The following is a 25,078-nucleotide window of genomic DNA, read 5'->3' as shown; positions in this document are numbered from 1 at the left end:
AGTATTCAAGGCACTCAATTCAGTGTGTAAAATATTCAACATAGCAGATTGGAAACTAGGACAAGAAACTCTATTTAAGCCCAAATTAGAAGACATTCCATGCTGACATGAAACATTGATTAAGAAAGCAATTCACCATTCAGATATGTCCCCTCCAAAAGGGGTTTGGTGGGAAGATTAACGAAAATCGCCATCAGTAATGGATATAGCAGCAGCCTGTAGGGAAGACCGAACACAGGCAGATGGTACAGCACAGACATTTGTAGATGGAACAAACATAGGACCATAATGTGTGAAATAAGTAAAGTTAATCACCACCTGTGTTTATATAATTTTACCCACTTTGTGACCAGAAACCAGAAACAAACCTCTTGCAAAGAGTAAGTAATAATATTGTTAGTTATACTGGCATACACCAACTGTGTGGCTGAAATTACATATTACCGTATTTTCCGGACTATAAGTCGCCCTTTTTTTCATAGTTTGGCAAGGGGTGCGACTTATACTCCGCAGCGACTTATATTAGAAATAAATTGAAATAAATACATTGTTAACCCTCCTGTTATGTTCATTTGTGAGGAACAGAGATGATGTTCCTGGGTCAATTTGATGTATGAGGTATGCTAAGTGTTCAGAGTATGTTAAGTGACTCAGAGAATCAGCAAACCTTTTTTTACAGTAAGATCTTGAAGGCTAACAACATAATATTCTATTTTCCAATGATTTTATAGACTCAGAAATGCAATAAAAATGACAACTGTTTCTACAAATACAGGATGAAAACAGAGTATTAGTTGGCCAATGATGCTTCATGAAAGGAATAAATAAATAAGTATGAGAAAGAATTACTGTGAAATTATGAGATAAACAGTCTGCTATGATTGTGTCATATAAGGTTGTGCAAGTTATTAGTTCTTGGTCTCAGATTTTGTCAAATAAATTTACCATCAAAATGCGACTTATAGTCCAGTGCGACTTATCTGTGTTTTTTTCTACTTTATAATGCATTTTTGGGCTGGTGCGACTTATACTCCGGAGCGACTTGTTTCTCTTTCGGCTTTTCCCATCCGGGGTCGCCACAGCGACCGAGTCGCATGGTAAACTTGGCAATGTTTTACGCCGGATGCCCTTCCTGACGCAACCTTCTCAAAGCAACCGGGCTTGGGACCGGCATAGAAGTAGAGAAGGGAACAGGGAGCAGCCCGGTGTTGAACCTGGGTTTCACGGATGGAAGGCACCGCAAACCAGCACGAGCTAAACCGGCTCCACTCCGGAGCGACTTATGGTCAGGAAAATACGGTACATAAATTCTCAAAGCTTTATAAATTCTCAAAGCTAAATTCTCAAGCTTATTCATTCTTTCATCTTCTAAATCCATTTAGTCCCTTTAGGGATCACAGGGAAGCCTATCCTGGCCACTCATGGGGGAAGGCAGGGGACATCCTGGACAGGTCGCCAGTCTGTCGCAGGGCCACAAATCACACACCCATGCACACTCAAATGTGCACCTAGTTACAATTCACAGTAACCAATTAACCTATGAAGTAGGCCTGCACAATAAATCACAACTTTATGGTTATTGCGATTTCAAGCTATGCAACACGCATTTCGCAAAAGATCTTATGGCAGCTAAGTATTTGACAAATCAAATAAATCCTTTTATGCATTTGACCAATCGGATGGGGCTCTTTTATGTTAGATGTTGGCCTCTATGTAGACTAGGGTTAACTCTTATTTAAATTAAACTGTTGCAGTGAAATGGAAATTATTTTTTGGGTTATTTTGCCATGTATCCAAAAACAGGCTTCATAGGTAAATTGATTATTCTAAATTGTCCCTTAGGCTTGAGTGTATGTGATGTGGTTGTTTGACCCTGCAACAGACTGGCAACTAGTCCTGGGCATACACACCTTTAACAAACAGTAGCTGGGATAGGCTCAAGCAACCCCATAAGGGATTAAGTTTGGAAGATGGATTCATCCTTTGTGTAATGCATTAGATCAGTGTTTTTCAACCTTTTTTGAGCCACGGCACACTTTAACCCTGACAAAAATCCCGCGGCACACCAGCATCCAAAAAAAAAAAAAAAAAAAAAAAAAAAAAAAGCAGAAATTCATGGTCTGTATTGATCGACAGCCCCCCCCCCCCCCCCCCCCCCCCGCTTGCCCTGCAATCTCACGTGGATTTTTGTGATAATTGTGGCCGAAAAAGCAGGAAATTGCGGCTGTTTTTTTCTAAGAGATGAACCACCAGCTAAAGACGAGCTCTAGCTGGTATTTTTGTTAGAACTGAGCGACTTTATCAGCAGAATTAAGAACAGGGAAGTGAAGACTTTAACCACTTCTGATTGGTCAAACTGATGACATGTGATTAAGCCTTCAAGAATGATTGGCGGAGACAGTTAAAGGGGCGGGACTTTTCCTTACACAGTTATAGCTGCAGCTAAATCACGGTACCGTGATTCTTATCAAAATGTCTTTAAGAGAATTAAATAAACACAAAGAAAAAGTAATTTTAAGATCTTTTATATTCCTAACTACTCAGTGTTTTATCAGGGCCTGTTGGGATACACAGAGAGCTGATTTCTTGGAGATGGAAAATGTTTTTAGATCAGTGAATGAGGGCAATTTCCCACGGCGCACTTGACCATCTCCCACGGCACACTAGTGTGCCGCGGCACACTGGTTGAAAAACACTGCATTAGATGATATTGATTAAACTGAGTTAGACACTGAGAAAAGTGAGTGGGTTCCTGGATTTATCAAATAAGAAAAGAATTATGAATAGCGAGCAGGAAATTAAACTCCTTTTTATCTTCTGTTTGACACAATGACTCCAATAACCCAACCTTATAGTGGCCATTAATTACAAATAGAGGAAAACGTGCGTGTCCACATAAAATACACAACAGCATGACTACAATTATTTTAGCCTGCCCTTACTTCCTGTCATCCACCTGTTTACACTTTCTCCTGCTAGCTTACAGCCCCTCACACCTCCAGCCTACCATTAAAGGTGCGCCATAAATGGTGAGCAAATTATAAGCCATACAGCCGTACAGTTTTGAGCCGGGTACCAGCTCAGGCCAGGAAAACAAAGACATACTTGGATCTATTTGTCTACAATTGGATGCATTAGAATGGAGCTGCCTATTGTAGTTTGTACGTAACAACTACAAGCTTTTTCAAAACAATTTTTTTTCCCGTTTGCTCCTGATTCTCAACGACTTGAATAAAGAAATACTCTTAAAAGGAGTTTTAAGCTTATTTTCTCTAAGTCTGTCCTGATCATCAGAAAAATGCCTCAAGAACATGTTAAAGACACAATTTTCAACAGAGTGGGTCTTTAAGATTTTCTACTTTGAGGGAAGACTGTCTGCTCCAACACAGAAAACTAATTTCTGATTCTCTAATGTCAGCAGATCACAGAAAAGTCAAGCATCCACCCGCTGAGTGGACTGAGTCAGGTTAAAGCTAGTGCTTCTGATGCATTTAAAACCTTTTGCCAGCCGCAGCAACACATTTCAAATGTTCTTAATCTCCTTCTCAATGTAACATACAGATTTGTCATTTGTGGAAGATCACTAGTTTGTCTAAATGACTAATCATTATCCCAGGACAACCATACCTTTTTTTGTAAAGGTTCAGCAGACAAACATGTTGAGATGTGCTTTTCTGTTTGAGCTCTGCCAAATATCTAATTCATCTAAATCAGAAGTATAAAATTTTAACTAAAAGGATTTTAACCGTTCAAATAAAAGGGATTGAAGGAGGAAATGTTCTTAAAGCTAGTAATAAAAAACATTAAGTGTCCACAAAAAAAAGAATCACTTTGTGAATTTCTTCCTTTACGTGAATGAGTAGTAATGGGAGCAGTGAAGCCATAGTCTCTTTGTCCAACTGGCCTAAATGTTTTGAAGCAAACAAAGTCTGGCGCCAAAGGCATTAAGTTGGAGTATAAAAGACAACATGTAAAGCCTGCTGTTGCTTCTTAAAGGAGTCACTGTGTAAAAATCCCCCCAGCATCCGCGCTGTAACCATTTGTTCTGACCCTCCGGGGTCAACAGACTTTCACATCCATCCGCCGTCAATGATCATAACAGAAATCCGTCTGACACCGTCTTAACCCCACACTGATTTTCGAGGGTTGGTTGAGCTTGTTCTTCACTACTTTCATAACCAACCCACGCTGCTCCGTCAAAACAACAGACCCATGTACAGGAACTTAGTCCAACAAATACTTAACAGTTTGATAACTGAAACAGCTAATTTAATTAACTAAGGTAGTTAGCTGTAACGACTTACCGTTCACCCCGAAAAGCAGACAAACTGCGAAAAGTTGTAGCAGGACTAGGACACGCGCCTTTTCCTCCATTTCTGCTGTCTGTCCGAGTTTTAGCTGCACTTAGTTGACGGACAGTGTCTCCGTTGGAGCGCGGCAGCGGTTTGGAGGTTGTTACTGCGGTGGTTCCACACTGAACCCTCAGGCAGCAACCAAGCGCAGAGAAGTGAGCGCGTGCCCGCCCTCAGCCAATCAAGGCGAGCCATTTAAATGTTTCCCCGCCCCCTACTCTATTTTGTTGGATATAGGAAAAAAAGGAGGAAAAAACAGGGCAGTAAATTAGCCGTAGGAAGCTGTTGTGGTTGAGATGCTGCTTTGGTTCGATTGCAGTCTTAACCTCACTTCAGTAGAAAAGAACTGTTACTCAATTCTGCCAATTATTACCATATTTAACTGGTGAAATCATTGTTTCCAGTTGGTTTTACCTAAAGGAGCTCATACAAACTTACACAACTGTTACAGGCAGTAATTGTTACTCCCAAGTTACAAAAACTGGAATGTGTTTCCTATTTCAGCTTAATGGGACAAATACTTTATTTAAGCTATTTTTAATTGATACGTTTGTTTTATTTTGGTCCTCTTGATTGTTTTGAACTACTGAGCATTACTGAAAACAGGCAGCTGGAGTAGGCAAAAGAAGAAAAAAAGAGAAAAATTAGAGATGTAGTTACTTTGAATAAAACGCATCACATTTGTTTTTCTTTAAGGAGCGAAACACCAATTTTATTCATGTTAGCGATTTATTCATTTCAGTTAGAGTTGACAAAAATTCAGTTTTATCCAAACTACAAAAAATATTATCCAAAGCTGTTCAAAACACATATTATATTTACACTCTGGTCATCTGGATCCAGTCTTTTGTCAGTTCCTAGAGTCAAAACCAAACATGGAGAAGCTGCATTCTGCTTCACAGATCTAGAACAGACTTCCAAAAAGCTTTAGATCAGCTAAAACACTTTTATTTTATCCAGCCTCCATCCAGTTTATTTAAATCCAGCCCAAAGACACACCTCCTGCATTTGATTATTTTGTATGTAAAAGTGGACATACAAACTAATACTTTAAGCTTAATTCAAATTCAGTTTAAAAAAAGAATTCATTACATTTTTATATGTCTTTTAATTGTTTTTAATGCTTAATGTAAATCATTTTGAAATGTCTTTATACACAAAATGTGCTATACAAATAAGCTTGACTTGCCTTAATTACACCCATTGTGTCAAGTACCTCTTTCTGAGATACTTGTATCATTACTAGCGTAGATACTTCATTGCATCATAAGTTCTTTTTATTTATTATCAAGTTAGATACACTGGTTTTAAATGTCATACATCTAAACTGTATGACACTCTTTTCTGAAAGGCAGATTAAAACCAGTGTATTTTGGTATAGGAAGTGGGTCAAGGTTGATTTATGTGCTATCAGAAAAAGTGGAAATGTGATGAAAATGAACCATAATGGCTATTAGTCAAATAACATTTCCAGGATTGTCAGCCATTTCCCATTTTTGAATCACTTCTTTGGCATTTATGACAGAACACCGTCTGCAGCTGTAGTCTTTAAGGCTTCCTGTATTGTACATATCTTTTCTTCAGCATTTAATGAGATCTTCAACAATAGATGCCACCAAATGCAAAGATAAACTCAACATGGAGGGCAAAGGAACCTTTGTGTAGTCCAGTAACACGCTGGGGCAACCCAAATTCAGCTGACAGTAATGATGCCACATTTGGTGTTTCGTTAAAACATAAAGCAAAAAGGCAGCTGCACTTTGATGGCCTTTTTTCTATCAAATTTCTTTTATATTTTCCAAATTTTTATACTGCAAAAGTTGGCTATAGTTTGTTTTAAGCCATGGAGATTAAAAATGTAAAAAAAAATAGGCATAAAGAATGCAATGAATGATCTGACAAGGACTAAAGATTTTGTATTTTGGAAAAAAAATGAAAACTAAAAAGTGGTGCATCACTAAAATCTTGAGAGAGAAACTGACTGGCTGAACCTCATTGTTAAGGGGGAGCCCTGTGATGTGCTCCCATAATGTGACAAAGCTTCTCCTCAAAAACGACTATAATGAGTTAAACATCTTGAGATAGAAAACTTAACTTCAAAAAAGAATGGAGATTTTTAGATTTTACTCTTCGATCCAGACCACAGTATTATTCCAACCCCAAAATCTTGTGAAAATCCTCTAAAAGAGATATTATAGAAAATTCCTGAGTGCATAACACATGAATTGCAGTTTCCTGTAAAACACAAATTTAATTTGTTCTTTTTTTACATCGATCTCAGGCTGAAACGAGACAAAAAGTCGCATAAAGAACTGCAGAGAAACTGATAGACTAGATATAAAAAGGAGAACTATTTTTTATACAAATAAAAAACAAATCTGATATCATTTTAGTCATTTGGATACCAGTGTTTATATTGTTTACATTACTCTTGGTTGTGGCTTTGTTTAATGGAAATAGTTAAATTGAAAAGAAACATTATAAAAGTAATTTTTTTACAACATTGTTTGCTTGTTTAATCAATGTACCTGTGTATATTGTCATTATTTTGGGAAGAATTTGTAACAAACTTATTGCTACTCATTGAAGTGCTGTGTAGGTGGCTGGCGCCCTCCAGTGTTTAGAAAAATCCTTCCATTTTCAAAACCTGCTGAATATCTTTCACGGTCACAAAGCTGTCAGAGCCAACCCAGCTAGTCTTGGGTGAAGGCGAGGAACACCCTGAACAGGTCCCCAGTTTGTTGCAGGACCCCACGCTTAAAAAAACACACAATGAAATGCACACCTTGGCGCAATTTAGAGACACAAATGCACCTATAAAGCATGTTTTTGTACTGTGGGAGGAACCTGGATAGCCCGGAGAAAACCCAGACATGCATGAGAACATGCAAACTCCACACAGAAAGGTCCCAGTCAGGATTTTAGCTAGGGCCCTCTCGCTGTAAGGTGAGTGCTGACCACTGTGCCACCGTACAACCTTGGTTAGAAACAATACTGGCTAAAATGGTTAAAACACACAAAATGACTTCTAACAAAATTATTGCTCCACTGATACAATAGTTGCTGTTTTGGACACATTTTTCCTCAAAGTTGAGAGAATTACTTCAGCTATGTCATTTTCCCAACCGTTTCTTTTTAATCATCCCTAAAAAGACAGTGTGTGACTCATGTCTCATGACTCATGGTAAACCAAACTAGTAAAGTCCCCTTTACCTCCTCTGTTGGGCAATAAAAACACAAACCACCACCCCCCCAGGGATTTAATCTGTAGGCATACCCGAGTTTTCCAAACAAACAAAATGTATATCCCATGCGTATTTTCAGTAACAGTTTTATGCTTTAACTGTGGCTGAGCAATTCCACCTTCAACTTAATAGATGTGAGAATTGTGCGCTTAACTTTGCTTTTGGTCTGAGGTGGTCCTTCTATTTCACATTTTCACAAATTCAGAGGACGGTTTCACAAATCAGAAACTGTGTTTAATGTGTTTTTTACGATCTAAATTATAATTTAATCCAGGTTTGGCTGTCCAGGTCCAGCGGTTTTTGAACAGGACCTGGTCTGAGGTGGACTCAGTGCCTAAAATGCCAAAAATGCAGCGGAAGGATCCTTTAGTGCCCTTGCGAATCGGAAGCTGTGAATCGTAGTGGTTCAACATCGTCGTGGTTCAACATGTATAATAAATGTAAAAGGGGCGGGGCCTGTGCACACACACTCAAATGTTACAAACACACCTTTGGCTTCAATAATGTTCACATACAAACATGTCAACTTGAACACAATGCAATAACGTTCACACTCGCATGCTTATGCATTCAGACCAACACGTGAAACATTTGATTCAGTCACGGAAAGTGTTTGTGCAAAGGTGACAAAGCACCTGTGTGAGGAGGGAGAGTGCCCAGTACTCCCCACATCAAGACCCCGCCGAAATAGCAGCGCCCCCCCCCCCAACGGGCAGCCCACCACCACCCAGGAGTTCTGAGCATCCCCCCGCCCCGTACTCAGGTACTAGCCAGGGCCCCCCAAGGGAGATCCGCAGTTATTCATAATTTCATCAATGTCAGAAATTTGTTCCTCAACTACCACAACAATGAACTGAAGTTTTGTTCAGCCATTTTATGTAATAGGACACACCCTCCCCAGATGACAAAGTTTCTTTCTACCTTTTGTCATTACTTCATCACATGTTCTAATGGTCAGTGGTGTATTTTTCTTTTCACTCTGGGTTTCTTTTTACTCCAGTTTTCTTTCTAGAGAACTTTTTAACTTCTTTCTCTGTTTTTTCCATGTTCCGCTTCGCAAAACTCCTTTCATTACTAAAAGGGACGTCTGACTCAAAAAGGGAAGGGCTGTTACTGTAAATAAAGGTTCAATTAGATAGGAAGTAACCCGGAGCTTGCTGCCTTCACGAGTACAGGATTCTTTAGTTTTACAAACAGAAACGAAGAAATGAAAAGTGAAAATGGATTTATGAGTCAAAAATTGCATAGAAATGTGGCAAAAATATTCTTTTATTAGATGAATAAAAGTTAGCAAAGATTGTTCAAACTTTGCTTTATTCAAAAAAGTAGTGTAAGCTGTTTCATCTGTTTGGTTGCGTCAGTGCAATAAAGTTCGGAGCTTTGAGAGGAGTCCTTGAAGGCATCTAAAGTTCGCGGCTGGTCATCAGCTCTTTCTCAGAACAGAACCGGAGTCGAGCTCAGAGCCCAGTGAAGGTCCAAACCGAGCCCGGACAGACGTTCAGGCTGAACGGTAAGACCGGAAGTGTGTCGTTTATGTTCAAAAAATACCACAGAAACGTCACCGTGTGCGTTGTTCGTGTTTGGGTCACTTTTGCTGGAGTCTTCAGCGGCACCTCGGTATTCTAGGAGCGGCTTTTACCTGAGTGAGTAACAGTCTGATTTAAGCTAACTTTCGGAAAGCTGCCCCGATCCAGTTTAGCGAATAAATGTAGGGGGGTTTGTCATATTCTGTATTTATATTTAAACAGTTTTTCAAACATCCCTTCCTTCCTCTCTACACTATCTGTTCTGCTCTGACTGAGCTGTGAAAATGTTGATTCTGACATTTGAAAACTGTCAGTGGTGACTTGTTGATATGTTTCTGGAAAAGAGGTTTAAGTTGTGGTTTTAATGGCTCTTTCACACATGTTTGAGACTGAAAATCACATCTTTACTTTTTTGATATTGGTATTTTTGTGCAGCAACTCCAAGGAGAAAAATAAATCCGCTGATTTTCAGGTCAGGCTGATCCCAAAAATCAAGTTTTTACTTTGGTCATAAAATGTAGTTTCATGAAAATAACTGAAAATATACACCATAAACCCACATGTTGTCTCTGACTAAGCCCCTGTGTAATCTGTGTAGTAAATTTCTAAAATAAATTGACCACCATAGACGGATACGCTTTACCGATGTATTTTATGCTTTTAAAAGTTTATTTCTGTATAATTATAAAATCAGATTTGACCCGCTCTAAAACGAGTTTTTGGTGTTTTTGACATGTTTATGTGGCATTTTTCTGATGATAAAGGTCATTTACAAAGAAAGCTAAGCTTTACATTACTGACTGTTTCATTTTATGAATCAGTAGCAGACTAAAAATGCAGTTTAAAAAAAGGAGCTTGTTTGTGATGTAGTAATACACTGGGTGGGTCACAAGCTTCCTGCTTCTTGGTCTCAACAGCAGGGAGGGGAAGGGGGGCGGGGTTGCTCTGCGCCAAAAGTACAACCCACACCTTTGTTTTTGTTTTTTTAATTTTGGCTAAAAAGGATAATCATAATTAAAAAGAACACTGGGAACGCTTTCACAATAGATCAAAAGATGATTGGATTGGGACTTTAAAAACACGATTTTGGGGTTTAATTTATGTAGGAAAAAATGACGACACTACAGCGAATTTGAATTTATAAAATGTGTCTCTAATCTAGAATCCTCCAAACGTCTGTTAACTTTTTTGTTTATCAATAAACTCCTGTTGCAGGTTTTTCGTTGACCAACAATGACCACCCTGGAGGGCAGTGAGGTGCACAGCTATGGCCCTGATCTGCCTGCTGTCTTTGATGGCATGAAGCTTGCGGCAGTGGCCGCCGTCCTCTATGTTATTGTCCGCTGTTTGAACCTGAATAGTCCGACTGCACCACCGCAGACGACCTACCAGGACACACTGCTCAGCCGCTATGTCCTAAAGTCCTGCCCAACACTGACCAGAGAGTGAGTTTCTCATGTTTTAAGAGCTGTGTGGCATTCCTGAACTCGTGAAGTATGCATTTAATGGAAATAGTAAAGGAGGACATGAAGGTTGTTGGTTTGAGCATGGAGGATGGAGGTGTGGCTGTAGTAAACCCCTAAAGGGAGCAGCCTAAATACATAGAAAACTATGGATGGCTTCATCTTTGACTCACTTTTCTGTTACATATAGGTGCTACATGCACAACACTTTAACCAAAACACTGGTTCAGTACTGTGAGGGTGTTTTTCCCAGGGCTAAAATAGCCATGGCCTTTTTTGGATTTCTTGGAGCATTGATTACTGGTCGCACTCAAGTTTAAGGTTGATCAGTAGATTCAAATCTTCCATCCAGATCAGTATTGGGCAGTAAAAAAATTGATTTTTCTCAAAATCTGTAGTTTCAAATGTGAAGAATGTATGCAATGTAGCATCTTAGGTTAAACTGGTATTGAGTGGAAAGAGAGTTCAAATGATATTTTTAATATATAACCTAAATCTTGAAGTAGTTTCATTGAGATTATAAGTTTATCCATTGAAGCTACTGTGATCTTTTTGTATATGTGTTTTTTTTTTATAGTAAATTATTATTCAATCTTCTTAATTACAATTTAAAGAAAAAGTTCTCTAAAATGTTCTTCTTTTTTTCTCTCCAGTGACTTTAAAATGAATAGTACTGTGTGTAATACATTTGAAATTATGACACGCATGTTAAAATGACCCATTTGTGTTTCAAGATACGACTTAAAAGTAACTTTACTTAAAGTGAAAAAGTGACAGACTACCCAATAAGACTTTTTAAATCTATGACACAAAGATACACATTTATGAATCAAATTCTGGGGACTAATTTAGCTGCTAAGCAACCGCAAAAAAGTCATCAAGACTTTTTTTTAATCTGTATTTTTAAATAAATCTTAAGCGACGTGTGTGTTTGATCTGAAGGGACTTTTACATGCATGTTGTTGTCATTAGGTCCAGTTTGTTTGCATTGACTATACCAGTCGGACAATTTGAGGAACTGTCTTTTCAGTGAATCGTGTCAAACCTTTACATGTGTGCATGCACGTTAAGCTAAAGTTCAGAATGTTCATTCCATGAAAACATGGGCTAGAAATGAAAGAAAACTTCTGTCTTTGCTGTGGATTTTCTGCCATCACTGAAGTATTGCCAATCTTTGATGACTATATCACCTCAGGTACATTCCTCCCTTGCTGTGGGGGAAGAGCGGTCATCTCCAGACAGCTCTGTACGGCAAAATGGGGCGTGTGAACACCCCAACACCCTGTGGCGTTCGCAAGTTCATCCCAATGCAGGATGGAGCCACAGCAACCTTTGACCTGTTTGAACCTGTCAAAAGCCATAGCACAGAAGGTCAGGGACCCCTGATAGTTGCTTATTACACTAAAGTGCTGATTTTGAGGACGGAAACAAACATGGTGCCATAAAAGTTGTTGCATGTTTGTGAGTTTTCTTCTGAGCTGGCTGTTTGTGATTTGTGAGTGAATGCACAAACAACTTGAATAAAATCCCACGTGGAAGATGTTAGGCAATTAAATCAACTCGTTATCAGCATCTGCTTTCACACTCACTCGTGACTTAAGTTTACACTTTTGTGCACGCATTCCACTTCATCTATGTGTGTGTTTATGAATCAGACGACATTACCATGGTAATCTGCCCCGGGATTGGTAACCATAGCGAGCAGAACTACGTCCGGACCTTTGTGGATTACTCCCAGAGGAACGGTTACCGCTGCGCTGTCCTCAATCACCTGGGAGCCCTGCCTAATGTGGAGCTCACCTCGCCCCGCATGTTCACCTACGGTAAAGAAGAAAAAACGTGGTTCCCCGAAAAAACGGGAAGTGAACCAACAAGAGAATGTTTGCAAATTTAGATCATTGCTTAGCTTTTAAAGTACACTGTGACCTATACTCAGGATGCACGTGGGAGTTTGGGGCCATGGTGGGCCACATCAGACGCTCCTTTCCGCAGACACAGCTTGTTGTTGTGGGCTTCAGTCTTGGAGGAAACATCGTCTGTAAGTTCCTGGGAGAAAACCAATCCAATCAGGATGGAGTGCTGTGCTGCATCAGCATCTGCCAAGGATACAGCGCCCTCAGGTTGGTGGACTGGACAACTGGAATTTACACATTAGGGTTTATCCCAACAAAATGTTCGATGCTTTTGGCATCCAAATAGAAATCCTGCTGTCAGTCAAACGTTGTTCGCTTGAATGTATGTTTTTGTTCGTGCTTAGGGCCCAGGAAACTTTCCTTCAGTGGGACCAGTGTCGCAGGCTTTACAACTTTGTGCTGGCAGACAAAATGAAGAAGCTCATCCTTTCTCACAGGTGAAAATAACACGCCATCTTCTAATGCAGATGAATATTTATATCAGGAAATTCCCATAATGTGTTTTAAAAAAATTCTTATTATGCTTTCTAGAGAAAATGAATCAATCAACCTCATTTTGAAAGATTTTTGTCTCAAAGCCGTTGTCAAAATTTAAAAGGAGAATTGTCAAACCAATGACTTTTCATTTATCAAATCTTTTTTTCAACAGGCGGAGTTTCTTGAGCATGGCGTCCAGCAGAATCGACGCCGCAGACGTGAACAGACTGCTTACAGCCACGTCTCTCCTGCAAATTGATGACACCATCATGAGGTAAAGAATGAAGGTTTTGACGTTTGACTGCTCCAACCGTCTCTGAACTCTGACCCTGATAATATGAACTGAACTTCACTGCAGGAAATTCCACAGCCACAGCTCTTTAAGGGAATACTATGAGAAGGAGAGCTGTGTGCACTACATCCACAAGGTGAGCGGCCACCATCGCACAACCAAGAATAGTCTTTCTTGACTGTTGTGTTTTCAGACCACAGAGCGTCTGCTTCCATCTATCATTTGAATGTTGCTGCTGCAGCTCTCGTGGCATTGAAATAACTGACTGAATGTTGTTCTCAGGTCCACGTTCCACTCCTTCTGATAAACTCCATGGATGATCCACTGGTTCACCACTCACTTCTGGCTATTCCACACACACTTGCAGGTTGGTTCACGTTTTGTTTAGCATGGCAAAGGTCTGTAGTTGTTGTACCTTTCAGGTAACAGACTACTTACATTGTTTTGTTTAGTTTCCAAAGGAAAGACTTTTTGTACTTGTTTCCACAGACACAGGGGGTATGACGACACTCAAATTATTTATCTTTTTTTGTAAATTTACGCTCTTTAGGCTGAGTAAGTGCTCCTCTTTCTTGAATGTTTTTCAGAAGTAAAAGTAAAACAAATATACCTTTAATTTAAAATGTAATAAAAACAGATAGACAAGAAGCCAAATCATTTCAACAGGTTTTAGTCGGAACTGTAGACAGTAGAAATGTCAAATCTGCAGTTTCATTTCTGCAGAAGAATAAGCAAAACAAGCTCAGCCGTAGACCTGAAGCACAAATCTCATTATATTTATGCAAATTATCAACTTGATAGTACTTCAACGTATAACTTATCATCTGTGCCAAAGACAAATTGGTTCTGCAAGGCCCGGAAATTTCAACATTACAGTGGAGTGGAGTTTGGTTCTGCAGTCATAAATCATATTAACACACACAAAAAAGTTGAGTCTTCTTCTTACTGCCCTTCACGCCTTGAGACACTTAGGGCAGCAACAAAATCTTTCCATTTCTGGGGGTTGGGGGCCAAGGTGTAGATGGTTCCCCAGGTGTGTCCAAATTCTTTTTGTTTGGCTTCTACTGTTCGGCGCCAGGTGATCTTCGGCCGTCCTCTTTTTCTTTTCCATCTGGTCTCCAGTGCTGTCTTTATGATCGTGTTTTCTTCACTCCTGAATACGTGTCCAATCCGTGTCCAGAGTCTGTTGAAGATAATTGTTGGCGTGTCTTCTTGATTGCTGCGGGACAATAGGTCTTCATTGGAGATCTTTGGGGGGGCAGAAAATTCTTAATATCCTCTTCAAGTTTCTGGTGTGGAAGTTAGAGAGTTTTGTCAAGTCTTGCTGTGTCATTCTCCAGCACTCTGCTCCATACAGGAACACTGGCAGAACACAGCTGTTGTAGAGTTTCACTGTGGTCTTGGTACTGTACTGTGATGACTTCCAAATATTGTTCATGCTGAGGAATGTAACCTTTGCTTTGTTGAGTGAGCTTCTGTTATTCCCCTGGTGTCAGGTAGGACACTTAGTCCTACTTGCTTTGTTTTGTCATCACCCATGTTTGTTTGTTTTCTATGGAGAATTCATCATAAACATTTTTTCCAATGACATTCATTAACTCTGCTAATGTGGAGTGTCTGAACCTGCTGTCCCTCCTTTAAGGTTGGACACCCCCAGTGCTGATCATGTCTTGCTGCGGCAGCCAGCTCAGACAGTCTTGTTGAATTTTTCAGAGACATGCGATCCTCCTTGGCTGCTGCATCATACATAAATGTAGGACCATCGTGGTCTTCAACACATACCAGCATTTCGATGCCATAACCTGTAATTACACGCAGCTGCGTTCACTTGTGAACTTGACAAAAGCTGATGATGTAATTCTGTCTGGAAACTGCCGGCTTTAGCATAAACCAGAGGTCAGTGAGCACTTTCAATAATAGCGCAGACTTCAAAGTAAGGGGAAGCTTAATTATTTACGGCATGTGGACAAGATCAGAGCAGCCTTGTTGAAATGGCTTGAGATGCTAATTCAGAAAACTTAAAGGGATCCAGTCACATTTGAAGGAGATTTCTCATGGGCCGATATAAAAGCATAACTGCCTTTTCCTGAAGTTCAGGATCCTGCAAAAAAGGGGAGACAAAGGTTTGGAATTTCATCAGCTATTAAGAAAAATATGTTGTTTTTTTTTGCTTCTGTACAATACAGCTTACCAAAAGGTGTATTTAAAAAAAATTAGCATCCAATTTGATGTTTCTTTTTAACCATTTGACTGGGATGGATGGATGAACAATGTGGAAATGGCTTTGTTATTGCTCGAAAAAACAGATTATAATAAAACCAAGAAATAAAAGTCCACAATAAATAGCACTAAAATAAAACAAAAAACAGCAATTATAATAAAACTAAAATACATAAAATAACACAATTCAGTTTTTTAACAAAAATAAAGATTATTTTAAATGATCCTGTTTTATGGCAAAAACAACAGCACCCTCTTTTCCAGCTGAGGTTTTCACCTGTTGGTTCATTAACCATGAACTGGAAATTCAGCAAATGCAATCACATTTTATGAAAGTTCAACTCAGATCATCTGTTAATCTGTTTTAAAAGTGTTCCCAGTGGTCTTTTAATGATGATTTTTAGGTCAAATGTAAAGAAGCTGTGTCGTTTTCCAGAACACAGTTTCTGCAGCGTGGCAGTAGTTTGTCAGAAATACACCTCTGAGTTGTGGGTGGGGCTGTTGGTGTGGAGTAAGTCTGTGCTCATTTCTCATTATTCCTCTGTTTACACTCTCTCCCACTAGCTTACAGCCCCTATCACCCCCAACTTAACATTAGCAAAATAGTGAGCAATGTTGGAGCGTTCCAACTGCAGTGTTGGCTCAGACAGGAAAACAAAGACGTACATAGATGTATTTGTCTACAAGTGGCTGCATCAGAATGGAGCAGAGCAGGGAGGCTGTGTCCCGCAGATTGTAGTTTCAATGCAACAACTTTTTTTTTCCGTCTGCTTCTGATTTGCAACAACTTGAATAAAAAAAATGCTTAAAAAAAGCAGTTTAAAGCTTAATTTTCTATTCCTCAAAGAACATGTCAAAAACACTGTTTTCATTAGAGTGGGTCTATAAAGAAAACATTCACCGGTAAAATGAATGTGAGAAGCTTTCACTTGTTCATTGGATCTCTGAGCAGCAGTATTATACTTGGATAGAATGTGCCACAACAAAAAGCTGTTGGTTTAGCTCTGGTTAATGATTGAAGGAATGAGTCAGGAAATCCAAGCGTCTGCAGTAAGCTTCCTTACATGGAGCTCTGTGTAAAGGAAGGTCTGGGGGTAGACTGAGACACTTGCACTCAGTAACTGAACCTGGCTGCATGGTGGTGGAGGGGTTAGTGCTTAGCTTTCACCTCATAGCCAGAAGGTCTTGGTTCACATCTTGGCTGGGTCTGTTCTGTGTGGAGTTGGGTGTTCTCCTCGTGTGTGTGTGGGTTTTCTCAGGCCACGCCGGTTCTCCAACTCTATAAATTGCCCTTAGGTGTGAATGTGAGTGTTAGGCCCTGCAACAGACTGGCAAGGTGTTCAGGGTGTACCCCACCTTTGCCCATTAGTAGCTGGATTGTAAAAACAATGATCGGATCGAGGTGTGACATCACACATAGAAGCTCTTGTGACATGAAACAAAATCCCTCACCATTGCTTCCTGATACGGGCACTACCATCTTGAAACCAGTCGACAGTGATTGGTCCGAGTCGCTCTGAGTCATCATATGTATAGCACTGGTGACAACAGTTGCCATAGCTACAATGATACAGAGCCACTCGGACCAATCACTGTGGACTGATTCATTATGGCAGAAAGAAATGGCACTTCCTGTTTTTGGAAACACGAGAAGGGAGGGGTTGAGGTGTCTATTGTTTTTACAGTCAATGGTTGGCTTTTACCCCATGACTCTGAATGGGAATCACTGGGGTCTGAAAATGGATGGATGGGTGGAGGAAACTGTAAAAGAGGAGTCAAATGAGTCTCTTTTCTTCCTTCTGTCTTTCAGAGAAGTTGCCCAACGTGATTTTCGCCCTGACGCAGCACGGAGGCCACATGGGTTTTTTTGAAGGAGCCGTCCTCTTCCCAGAGCCTCTGTCTTGGTTGGACAAGGTCATAGTGGAGTATTCAGACTCTATCTGCCACTGGAGAAAGAACAGCTGCTCTAACAGAACAGCCCCCACCAGTACATGAAGTCCTTCTACCAAGGCCCAGGGGTGGATCTGAGCAGGTAACTCCTACAGTACGATCATCTCCAGGAACAAAGGAGCGTCAGATCTGGGATTTGGTGCTTCCATTTCAGAACCAAGAGGTCTTTAGATTCTTGTATGCATGTGAAATAAGGATAGATTCTGGATGCAGACTGGATAGAGGATTGGTAAATCCCCTCAAGGATAATACTGGAAGAATAGCTGCAGTGTTTTCAGTCTAAGTGAGGGATGGACTTCAGCTGGACGGCCAAGGTCGTCTGTAATCTCTCTGTAAAAGTTGCACACGTGTTCTTCAAAATTCTCTGCTGACAAACAACTAGATGATCACCAACAAATCAGATGAAGCAAAACATTTGAAGAATTTCCAGCGTATCAACTACACTGACTGTGCTGTCATGAAAAGTTATAGATATTTGCTTTAGAAATACTTTTCTGATTGAGCCGATCCACAAACTGATGGGTTTGTGGATTTCCAGCTGTTGCTTTCCACAAATCCTAAACACGTTAGGATGAAAATACTTGCGAAGAGAATGTCGCTGTTTTTCAAACTCTGAGCACTTTATACATGCTTTAGCTCTGCACTGTTGCCGCTATGTTGAATGTTCTCTATGCCTTCATACATTCAGTGTGTTCTGCTAAATCTGAGGAGCAGTTCATCGGTTCTAGTTTCAGTTTGCATAAATTATTGTTGTCGCAAACAATACCCGGTAAAACATCATCTAGAGCCAAACCGAACAAGAAAGAAAGGAGGGAAAGCACCTTGACTGCAGATGGACTGTGGAAAGGAAAAGTTCACTGGAGTTTAAATGACTTCAACTAATCACTCAATGCCAAAATGTATCAAAATTAAAAGAGCAAAACTAAAAATAAAAAAAGCCATGTTACATTCCAGAAATCGAAAGGAAATGTTGATAAAATGAAACAAAGTATGAAAGCGGAAAATGAAGGTATTTGGTTATTATTATCCAAAAGTTCAGTGATTGCTCAATCAACTCCTTACCACGGTCAGATAAAACATCCTTCTGCTTTCCCTCAAACGCCATCATCCAATCAGTGATTCCCATAATACCTTTCTTCTTATTTAGTTTCATATATATTTCATTTTGATTACTGGGAATTATTTTTGATTTCTGAAATGTTTACGTTTCATCTTTTTGCAATTGTGTTTTGTTTTTTGGAATTACATTTTGGTTTTTGGAATTGTGTTTTAATTTCTAAAATGAATGTTTTCTTGTTATTTGTTTTGCTTTTTAAATTGTCGTTATGATCTTTAATGTATTTTTGTCCTGAATGAGAATGAGCTTCCGTAGTTTTAAATAAATAGATAAAAGGAGATGGAGGCTCACTCTGAGCTGCCTTTCTCATGTCATCGGGTTGGACTTAACGTCATTAAACCAACAGAGGCAGAGAGCTCAGCTGGGTTCTGGCCCAAACAAAGAAGTGATGAGAAAAGGATTTTTATGAAGATTGTTTTATTATTATTGTTATTTTGTAGCCACAGGCCTCTTTTCATTACTTCACTTCCCACGTTTTCTTTGAAAGAAAGCATCTAGTCCGAATTTTCCTTGTAAAATGTTACCTTTTTACATCTGAAAAAGCTCAATCACAGTCTGCAGCAGCTAGACTGCTATTGTCTTCACGTGCAATAAGTACTGACTGTCAACGTCTCTTGCACTTTGTTTTTCTTAAACATGCACTAGTTCCTAACAGAAATCATTTTTAATGATCATATTGGTGTTGTATTCTGAGACCCTTCCATTAATAAAGTTTTCATACTTAAATTGTTTGTGTTTTATATTTTTTTTTAGATAAAAAATGGACAAAAGCATATTTTCAACCGTGTAATGTACATTTATTGACATCAACGGTGCACAGCGGGTAAAACTTTCAAATAATCTTACAAGAGAGCAGTGACACAAAACACTCGAAAGAGAGGCACTTTCTGGAATATGAGCCGTGTTCTTCCAGTGGAGACGGGAATTTGAGAAAGCTGGGACCTGCCAGTGTTAAAACGGGCCGTGTGGACCCGCCAAAGTCCAAACAAAGCACACTTCAGTGAAGGAGAGACAGAAAGGAGTTGCTCAGCGTCAGCGTGTTGCATAATCTTCCCCGAAGCTGACTACTTTCTGAATTTTAGGTTAAATACTACCTCTGGTGAAGCCACTATTTTCCACTGCGTTGGCTTACCTAACCTCCTGAAAATCCTGAAAATCTGCTGAAGAATGCAAATCCGCCACAGTGGTTATGTAGCCCTGCATATTGTTGAGGTTATGTCACAGTAATTAGCAAGGAAAATAACTGATTCTTGCCTGTTTTTCTGTCTCTGTACAAGAACATAAAGCAACAGGAGCTACTGTCTGTTATGGCTAACTTTAAAACATTTAAAATGATCAGCAAAAATGAGGAATTGACCAAAATAAATACATTTTATTGTTCTATAATAAATAATTAGGTTTAGGACTTGAAGAAGGAATTTTATGACGAGGTGAAATCAGTCAAAAAGGTTTGTAACTCGAAGTCATTTTACAGTCTCCTCCTACATAAATGTGCTTCATCGGGATCTTTTTGAACGTCTTGCTCACATCTCTCATCCATAAATGTTACCACACGGCGAAATTCGGCTGTAATTCTCCACACTTTACAGGGTTTGGAGTAAACGAAGGCTCTCATCATTTTGGCAAGGAAGTGCAGGTGAATTTAGTCGAACAGTTTGGCCGCTGTGGCTTTGCCGTCGTACTTGGAACCTTTTCCGTTAAACTCGGAGGGAAGGATCTCCGGGTCAAACTCCTTGTAGTAGTTTTCCAGCTCATCACCGTGGACAAACACCTGGAGGGAGGACAGGGGTTCCTTAGCCTAATTCAAGACCCCGCAAACATCAATCCAAAACTAACCGGCTAAGCAAAACAATGACAAAGTAAGCTGCAACTGTATGGAGAAGTAATATACTCTATATTCCTGCAATCTCTTTCCCTGTTTACTATTTCAGAAAACTCTTATTTGTGTATATATTCTTTCAAAATGTGTATTTGTTCATTACTGTCTGTACATACTTGTGCCAAACTCCATGCTACTGTGACAAGGAAATTTCCCATTCGTGGGATTAATAAACAAATCTAATCTAATCTAATCTATACAAAAAGTGAACACTAGCTGCTAATTTATCAAGGTTACCAAGTGCCAGGTTCAAATGACTCTTATTTTGAAAGTCTGTCAATAAAACTAAAATAAGAGAGATCTTTTTAAGCAGGAAATGCCTTTTTATATCTTCATTGGAGAACTTCTAACTATCTTCCAGTGAAATCCAGATATTTTGGATCTGACTCACTCTTTCTAGCAGCTTGCCCTTCATGAGGGGTTTGACCACATTGTAGGTGGTGGTGAAGTACCAGGGCTGGTGGATGAAGTGCACCGCTTTGAAACGAGCAGGAAAGGAGTCCTGGCGAAACACAAAGAACAGCACCACTTGGTGACTTACAAGCCCCCCAGATGTGAGAGGAAGGCTGAAGGTTTGTTTCAGCCTAAGCTGATGCCACAGGATCAGGAGTCTGTCAACATTTTGGAACCGCTCTTGATAAAGAAGGACTTTTCCCACCTGCAGCATGTCCACCATCTTCTTGAGCTCAGTGGGTTTAATTCCTGATGCTTGCTGCATGGTGAAGCCCTTGAAGTTCTCGATGATGCAGAAGCCGTTGATCTGAGTCTCCTCATTCTCCAGCAGCTTCTCCAGGATTACACAGTAAGCACGCAGGATCTGAACTCAAACAATGCACTTCTCTAAGTTACATTTACTGAATCTTTAAGGTGTCATATTGATATCTTATTGACAGCCATGTCTTGACGCAAAACGGTGTACCTCATCAAAGGTGATCTCCTCGTAGTCCCAGTTCTCGATGTTGAAGAGCAGAACCACGCGGCCGTATTTGTCTCTGCTGTGCAGGATGCCTGGGTATCCGGCCTCGATGGTGCTGCGAACAGCCTCAGGGGTCAGATTCTCAAAGAGCTCAGGGTAATCTCTCCTGAAACGCACATATCCTGAATGGAGACAAAATACGATCCCTTTAAACCTGATAGGTTTGGGTCCTTGTGGAAGCTTTTCCAGATGCTTCATTTAAATGAGGCTCTGGGTTTAAATGTTTCAACACTTTTTCCAGAAGTATGCCACTTGTGTCTTTAAACTGGATCTTTATGAAAACTGTTAAACCTGATTGAAAAAAAAATCTCCCGGATCTCCATCTTGGCTCACCCTTCATGAGCTCAAAGGCTCTGGCCACATCATACTTCCTGGCGCGGATGAAGCGGACCATCATGGCGTCTGGTTTCTCCCCAAAGGTGTCCTGCACCCCCTTGCTCAACTCATCCCCAGAATCTGCCTTCTCCTTGATCATCGCTCGCAGCTCCTTCACTGCAGCAACTCGCTTCTCCTCCGTCTCGTTCAGCTCATCCTTGGCCTGCAGAGGAAGTAGATCATCTCTGATGCCGTAAAAACCTTTTTTGGTACTTTTGTTTTCTTACATTTTATTTACTCTTAGCAAAAAGTAGTCAACTTGAACTTTATTTCATTAAGTATACTTGAGTATATCTAGTATAGTTACTTAAACGTTAGTATAGGTGTAGCAAGTATAGCATACTTAAACATGAGTATAAGTATACAAGTATTGTATACTTAAACGTGAGTATAGGTATAGCAAGTATAGTATACTTAAACATGTGTATAAGTATAGCAAGTATAGTATACTTAAACGTGAGTATAACTATAGCAAGTATACTATATACCTTGTATGTGTAGTGTAAAACGTATACTAACTGAGTTCTTCTTTAGACTAAATTTGAAAATTTTAAGTTTACAATATATAGATAGTATATAAAAAGTACTTCAAGTGTACTGCCTAACTTTTAGTATAGACTAAGTCTACTTGAAGTACACCTAAATAAACTACTTTTTGGCCACTTTTGACCACTTTTGGTTCAGCTTGACAGAAGCAATAAAAGATGTAGAAAACTGACTAGTACACAATAACACAGCCTTTCAGTACCGATTTTCTTTAAAACTGTTTTCAAATCATTTTTAAGGATTTTCTTTCTTCAGGCCAAAATTCCTGAAGGTTTACCTAATTCAGAATTACAAACATCACAGGTAAAGTGTTGCCTTTCTTAAATCATTTCTGTAGTTATAAAACACAAATCCTTGAGTTAAAAATTAGCAAAAGTCAAAGTCAACTTTCTTTGTGTTTGTGTGTTTATTTAAGGACCTAGGCTATATCCTTGTGTTATTAACTGTATGCAATACTTTTGTGTCAAAGTCTTTTTAACAATGAAAAAATTTTATTTTCAGTAGAGAATTTTTTGCTGCTGCTGCATTTAAAGAGGTTTCAAGTATATTTCCATTCAATTTAATTTTTTCAAAGTTCTCCAGGTCTGTTTTGGGTTTTTTTGTGTGTTGATTTTGTTTCTTTGCTTGGTTTGATTGGGATACTGCTTTGAGGTATGAGAGGATTTTCTGTCCACAACGTGGACGAGTGGGGAACTGGAGAGGCTACCTTCTGCCTGGTGTGGTCTGGCACATTGGGGGAGGGTCCAAACACCGGCCCGTGGTCTTTGATGGTGAGGTGCTCCAGCTTGGCCCTGAGAGCCTGCTCCTCCTCTGAGACCATGCGGTAAGTTCCACTCTGATGGGAGAGGACACAAATGGCCACAGGTACAATACCACAACGACCATTGAAATGTGTAAATGTGAGAAAGGTTGCTGCACGGAAGTCATGCTCTTTACAATGTTGTTATCCGTTGTCTCTTTTTTTTCCTGGAAGAGAGTCACCTAAACAATGAGAGGAGCACTTCCTGTTCACAGATCCAGCCAGCTTCCATTCTGTGTGGTTTACTGACACAATAGCAACTGATAACTGACTCACACTATCATCGCAGAGCGCCGCGTCATGAAATCACAGCAGACAATAGCTCAAATCTTTTTACATGCAGTTCAAATCCTGGTTTCTCTTATCTTGGTTGACACCAGTACAATCATAAACTAGGTGTAGATACAGTTTTCACAGAAAAACGCTGGTAAATCCCAGCTCAGTTAGCAGGCATCGTCTATGGAGGCTCTATGGCACATCTGTCAACTTTGGATGCCCACAGTGTGGCTCCTTAGTGATACTTCTACATGACAAATACAAGTCCTTTAAAAAATGGGTTAAAAATTCTTTAACTAGTCAAAAAAAAATCTGCCAAAAGGATAAGAAAATGGTTCTCATTTTAAGAAAAAAGGTTCTAGTCACTAGAACCTTTTTTCTGCTGTTGATGAGATATTTTTCTTGCAAGACAGAAAATAAGATAATTTTTCTTGAAACAATTTTTTTCTTGCTGTTTTTGCCATTTTCCCAGCAGAAGTAAAAAAAAAAAAGGGCCTTAAGTGGCGCAAAGCCCTTCACCATGTCAACAGAATTCTGTCACATGGTTCGGTGCTTAGGTGTGAGCCTCAAAATCCATTTGAGAACAAATGCATGTCCAGCAGTGTTGAGGTTGTGATCAATAGGCCTCAGTGTTTGGGTAATCTGCCTCACATGAGGCCAGCAAAGCCTGTAAATACATTTTAGGGAATATGTGTGGGCCCAGGCTGCAGGGATCAGAGATTAGCAGCTGACTGCTGCAGCAGTTCACTGCTTCCAGAAAAGAAAAAAGAAAAACTTCTCAAGTGGCTGGATCTTTAGACATGTTTGCGAGTCTGGAGGGAACCAAACACCACTCCTTTCTCCTTAGGGTTAAAGAGGAGATACTTACTACTACAGCCATGTTTTCAGATCTTTAAATCAGCCTTGTACAGTCTGGGGGAAAAACAGGAAATGTGTTATTTTCAGTAAATAAAAGAAAAACCACTCTATTCTCTGAATTAATCCACCTTCATCCCATCCACTCAGTACTTAGACTGAACTATATTTGGCAGTTATGGATGATTGATCAGGTCAGGAGGTTTACGGCCGACAAGTCATTTAGTTTAATTATAAACAGCGTTACAGCCAAAAACTTAAATGTTATCAGTAGTGTGGGGTTTTAGTCACACTTATTAAATACCTTATTAGACTGTTGGGTCTAATAAAAATAATAAGGTCTCCTTTCTTAGATGGAAGATTATATTGTTAAAATCCAGAGCGGCAAAGCATAAATCAAAACCTTTTTAGGGTCTAAATCTATCCCATGTGAAGATGATATAAAAACATCAATTATATTCTCATTTCATTACTTGTTTTTTTTATACATTAACTGTCCAGTAAGTGAGGCGGTAAGGAGGCAGAGACCCTACCTGAGGCAGATGATGGCAGAGAGTCGCGGATGTCCGTGTGGAGCTGTGGTGGAGGAGACCTGTGATTTGTAGTGTGGGATTAGTGCCGTCATACCAGATTATTTCCAGATTTTTTTTCTTCCAATTAGCATAAAAGTGCCACAGGGCGTGTGAGGGAAGTGTAGCGATGGTGACGTCGTGGGGCAGCTATGAAGGGGGTCCTGTGATGGAAGGTACATCCTGGATGGTGTAATGTTGAGTACACACTGAGCAGGAGGTGGTGTAAGCAGGTGGAGGGATTAGAT

The 25,078-nt window shown here is 39.7% G+C and overlaps 3 protein-coding genes across 7 annotated transcripts in view; 1 reads left to right on the top strand and 2 right to left on the bottom strand.

The window, feature by feature from the left end:
* The window catches only part of LOC101165726 (lactadherin), a 28,856-nt gene extending 24,337 nt beyond the window's left edge, over positions 1-4,519 (bottom strand). For 2 of the 4 annotated variants that reach the window (XM_004069410.4, XM_011475801.3), the window contains exon 1: positions 4,305-4,519. In XM_004069410.4, the coding sequence (XP_004069458.1) occupies positions 4,305-4,374 (70 nt within the window). In that variant the 5' untranslated portion in view covers positions 4,375-4,519. The remainder of the gene's footprint in view (positions 1-4,304) is intronic. The other 2 variants (XM_011475799.3, XM_011475800.3) reach the window with 2 other exon arrangements.
* Positions 4,520-8,978: 4,459 nt separating this feature from the next.
* On the top strand, positions 8,979-19,278 carry LOC101156570 (monoacylglycerol lipase ABHD2-B). 2 transcript variants are annotated; one of them, XM_011475798.3, is made up of 10 exons: positions 8,979-9,107; positions 10,339-10,568; positions 11,782-11,957; positions 12,242-12,409; positions 12,523-12,706; positions 12,844-12,936; positions 13,149-13,250; positions 13,335-13,404; positions 13,551-13,635; positions 17,299-19,278. In XM_011475798.3, the coding sequence occupies exons 2-10, from the start codon at positions 10,357-10,359 to the stop codon at positions 17,481-17,483; spliced, it is 1,275 nt and encodes a 424-aa protein (XP_011474100.1). In that variant the 5' UTR covers positions 8,979-9,107; positions 10,339-10,356; the 3' UTR covers positions 17,484-19,278. The 2 variants fall into 2 exon arrangements, with proteins under 2 accessions (XP_011474100.1, XP_004069503.1); XM_004069455.4 differs by having other exon boundaries at positions 9,016-9,240.
* Positions 19,279-19,330: 52 nt separating this feature from the next.
* Positions 19,331-24,861, bottom strand: rlbp1 (retinaldehyde binding protein 1). Its single transcript, XM_004069409.4, has 8 exons — positions 24,795-24,861; positions 24,275-24,318; positions 23,038-23,166; positions 21,744-21,948; positions 21,354-21,532; positions 21,093-21,251; positions 20,826-20,936; positions 19,331-20,326 (listed from the first exon to the last, which is right to left on the bottom strand). The coding sequence occupies exons 2-8, from the start codon at positions 24,284-24,286 to the stop codon at positions 20,198-20,200; spliced, it is 924 nt and encodes a 307-aa protein (XP_004069457.1). The 5' UTR covers positions 24,287-24,318; positions 24,795-24,861; the 3' UTR covers positions 19,331-20,197.
* Positions 24,862-25,078: the final 217 nt, after the last annotated feature.

Source organism: Oryzias latipes, chromosome 6 (genome assembly GCF_002234675.1).
Source record: "Oryzias latipes chromosome 6, ASM223467v1".
In the NCBI taxonomy this organism is placed as follows: Eukaryota; Metazoa; Chordata; class Actinopteri; order Beloniformes; family Adrianichthyidae; genus Oryzias; species Oryzias latipes.
Note: the sequence above shows the minus strand (reverse complement) of the source record. Positions and strands in the feature narration are given on the sequence as shown.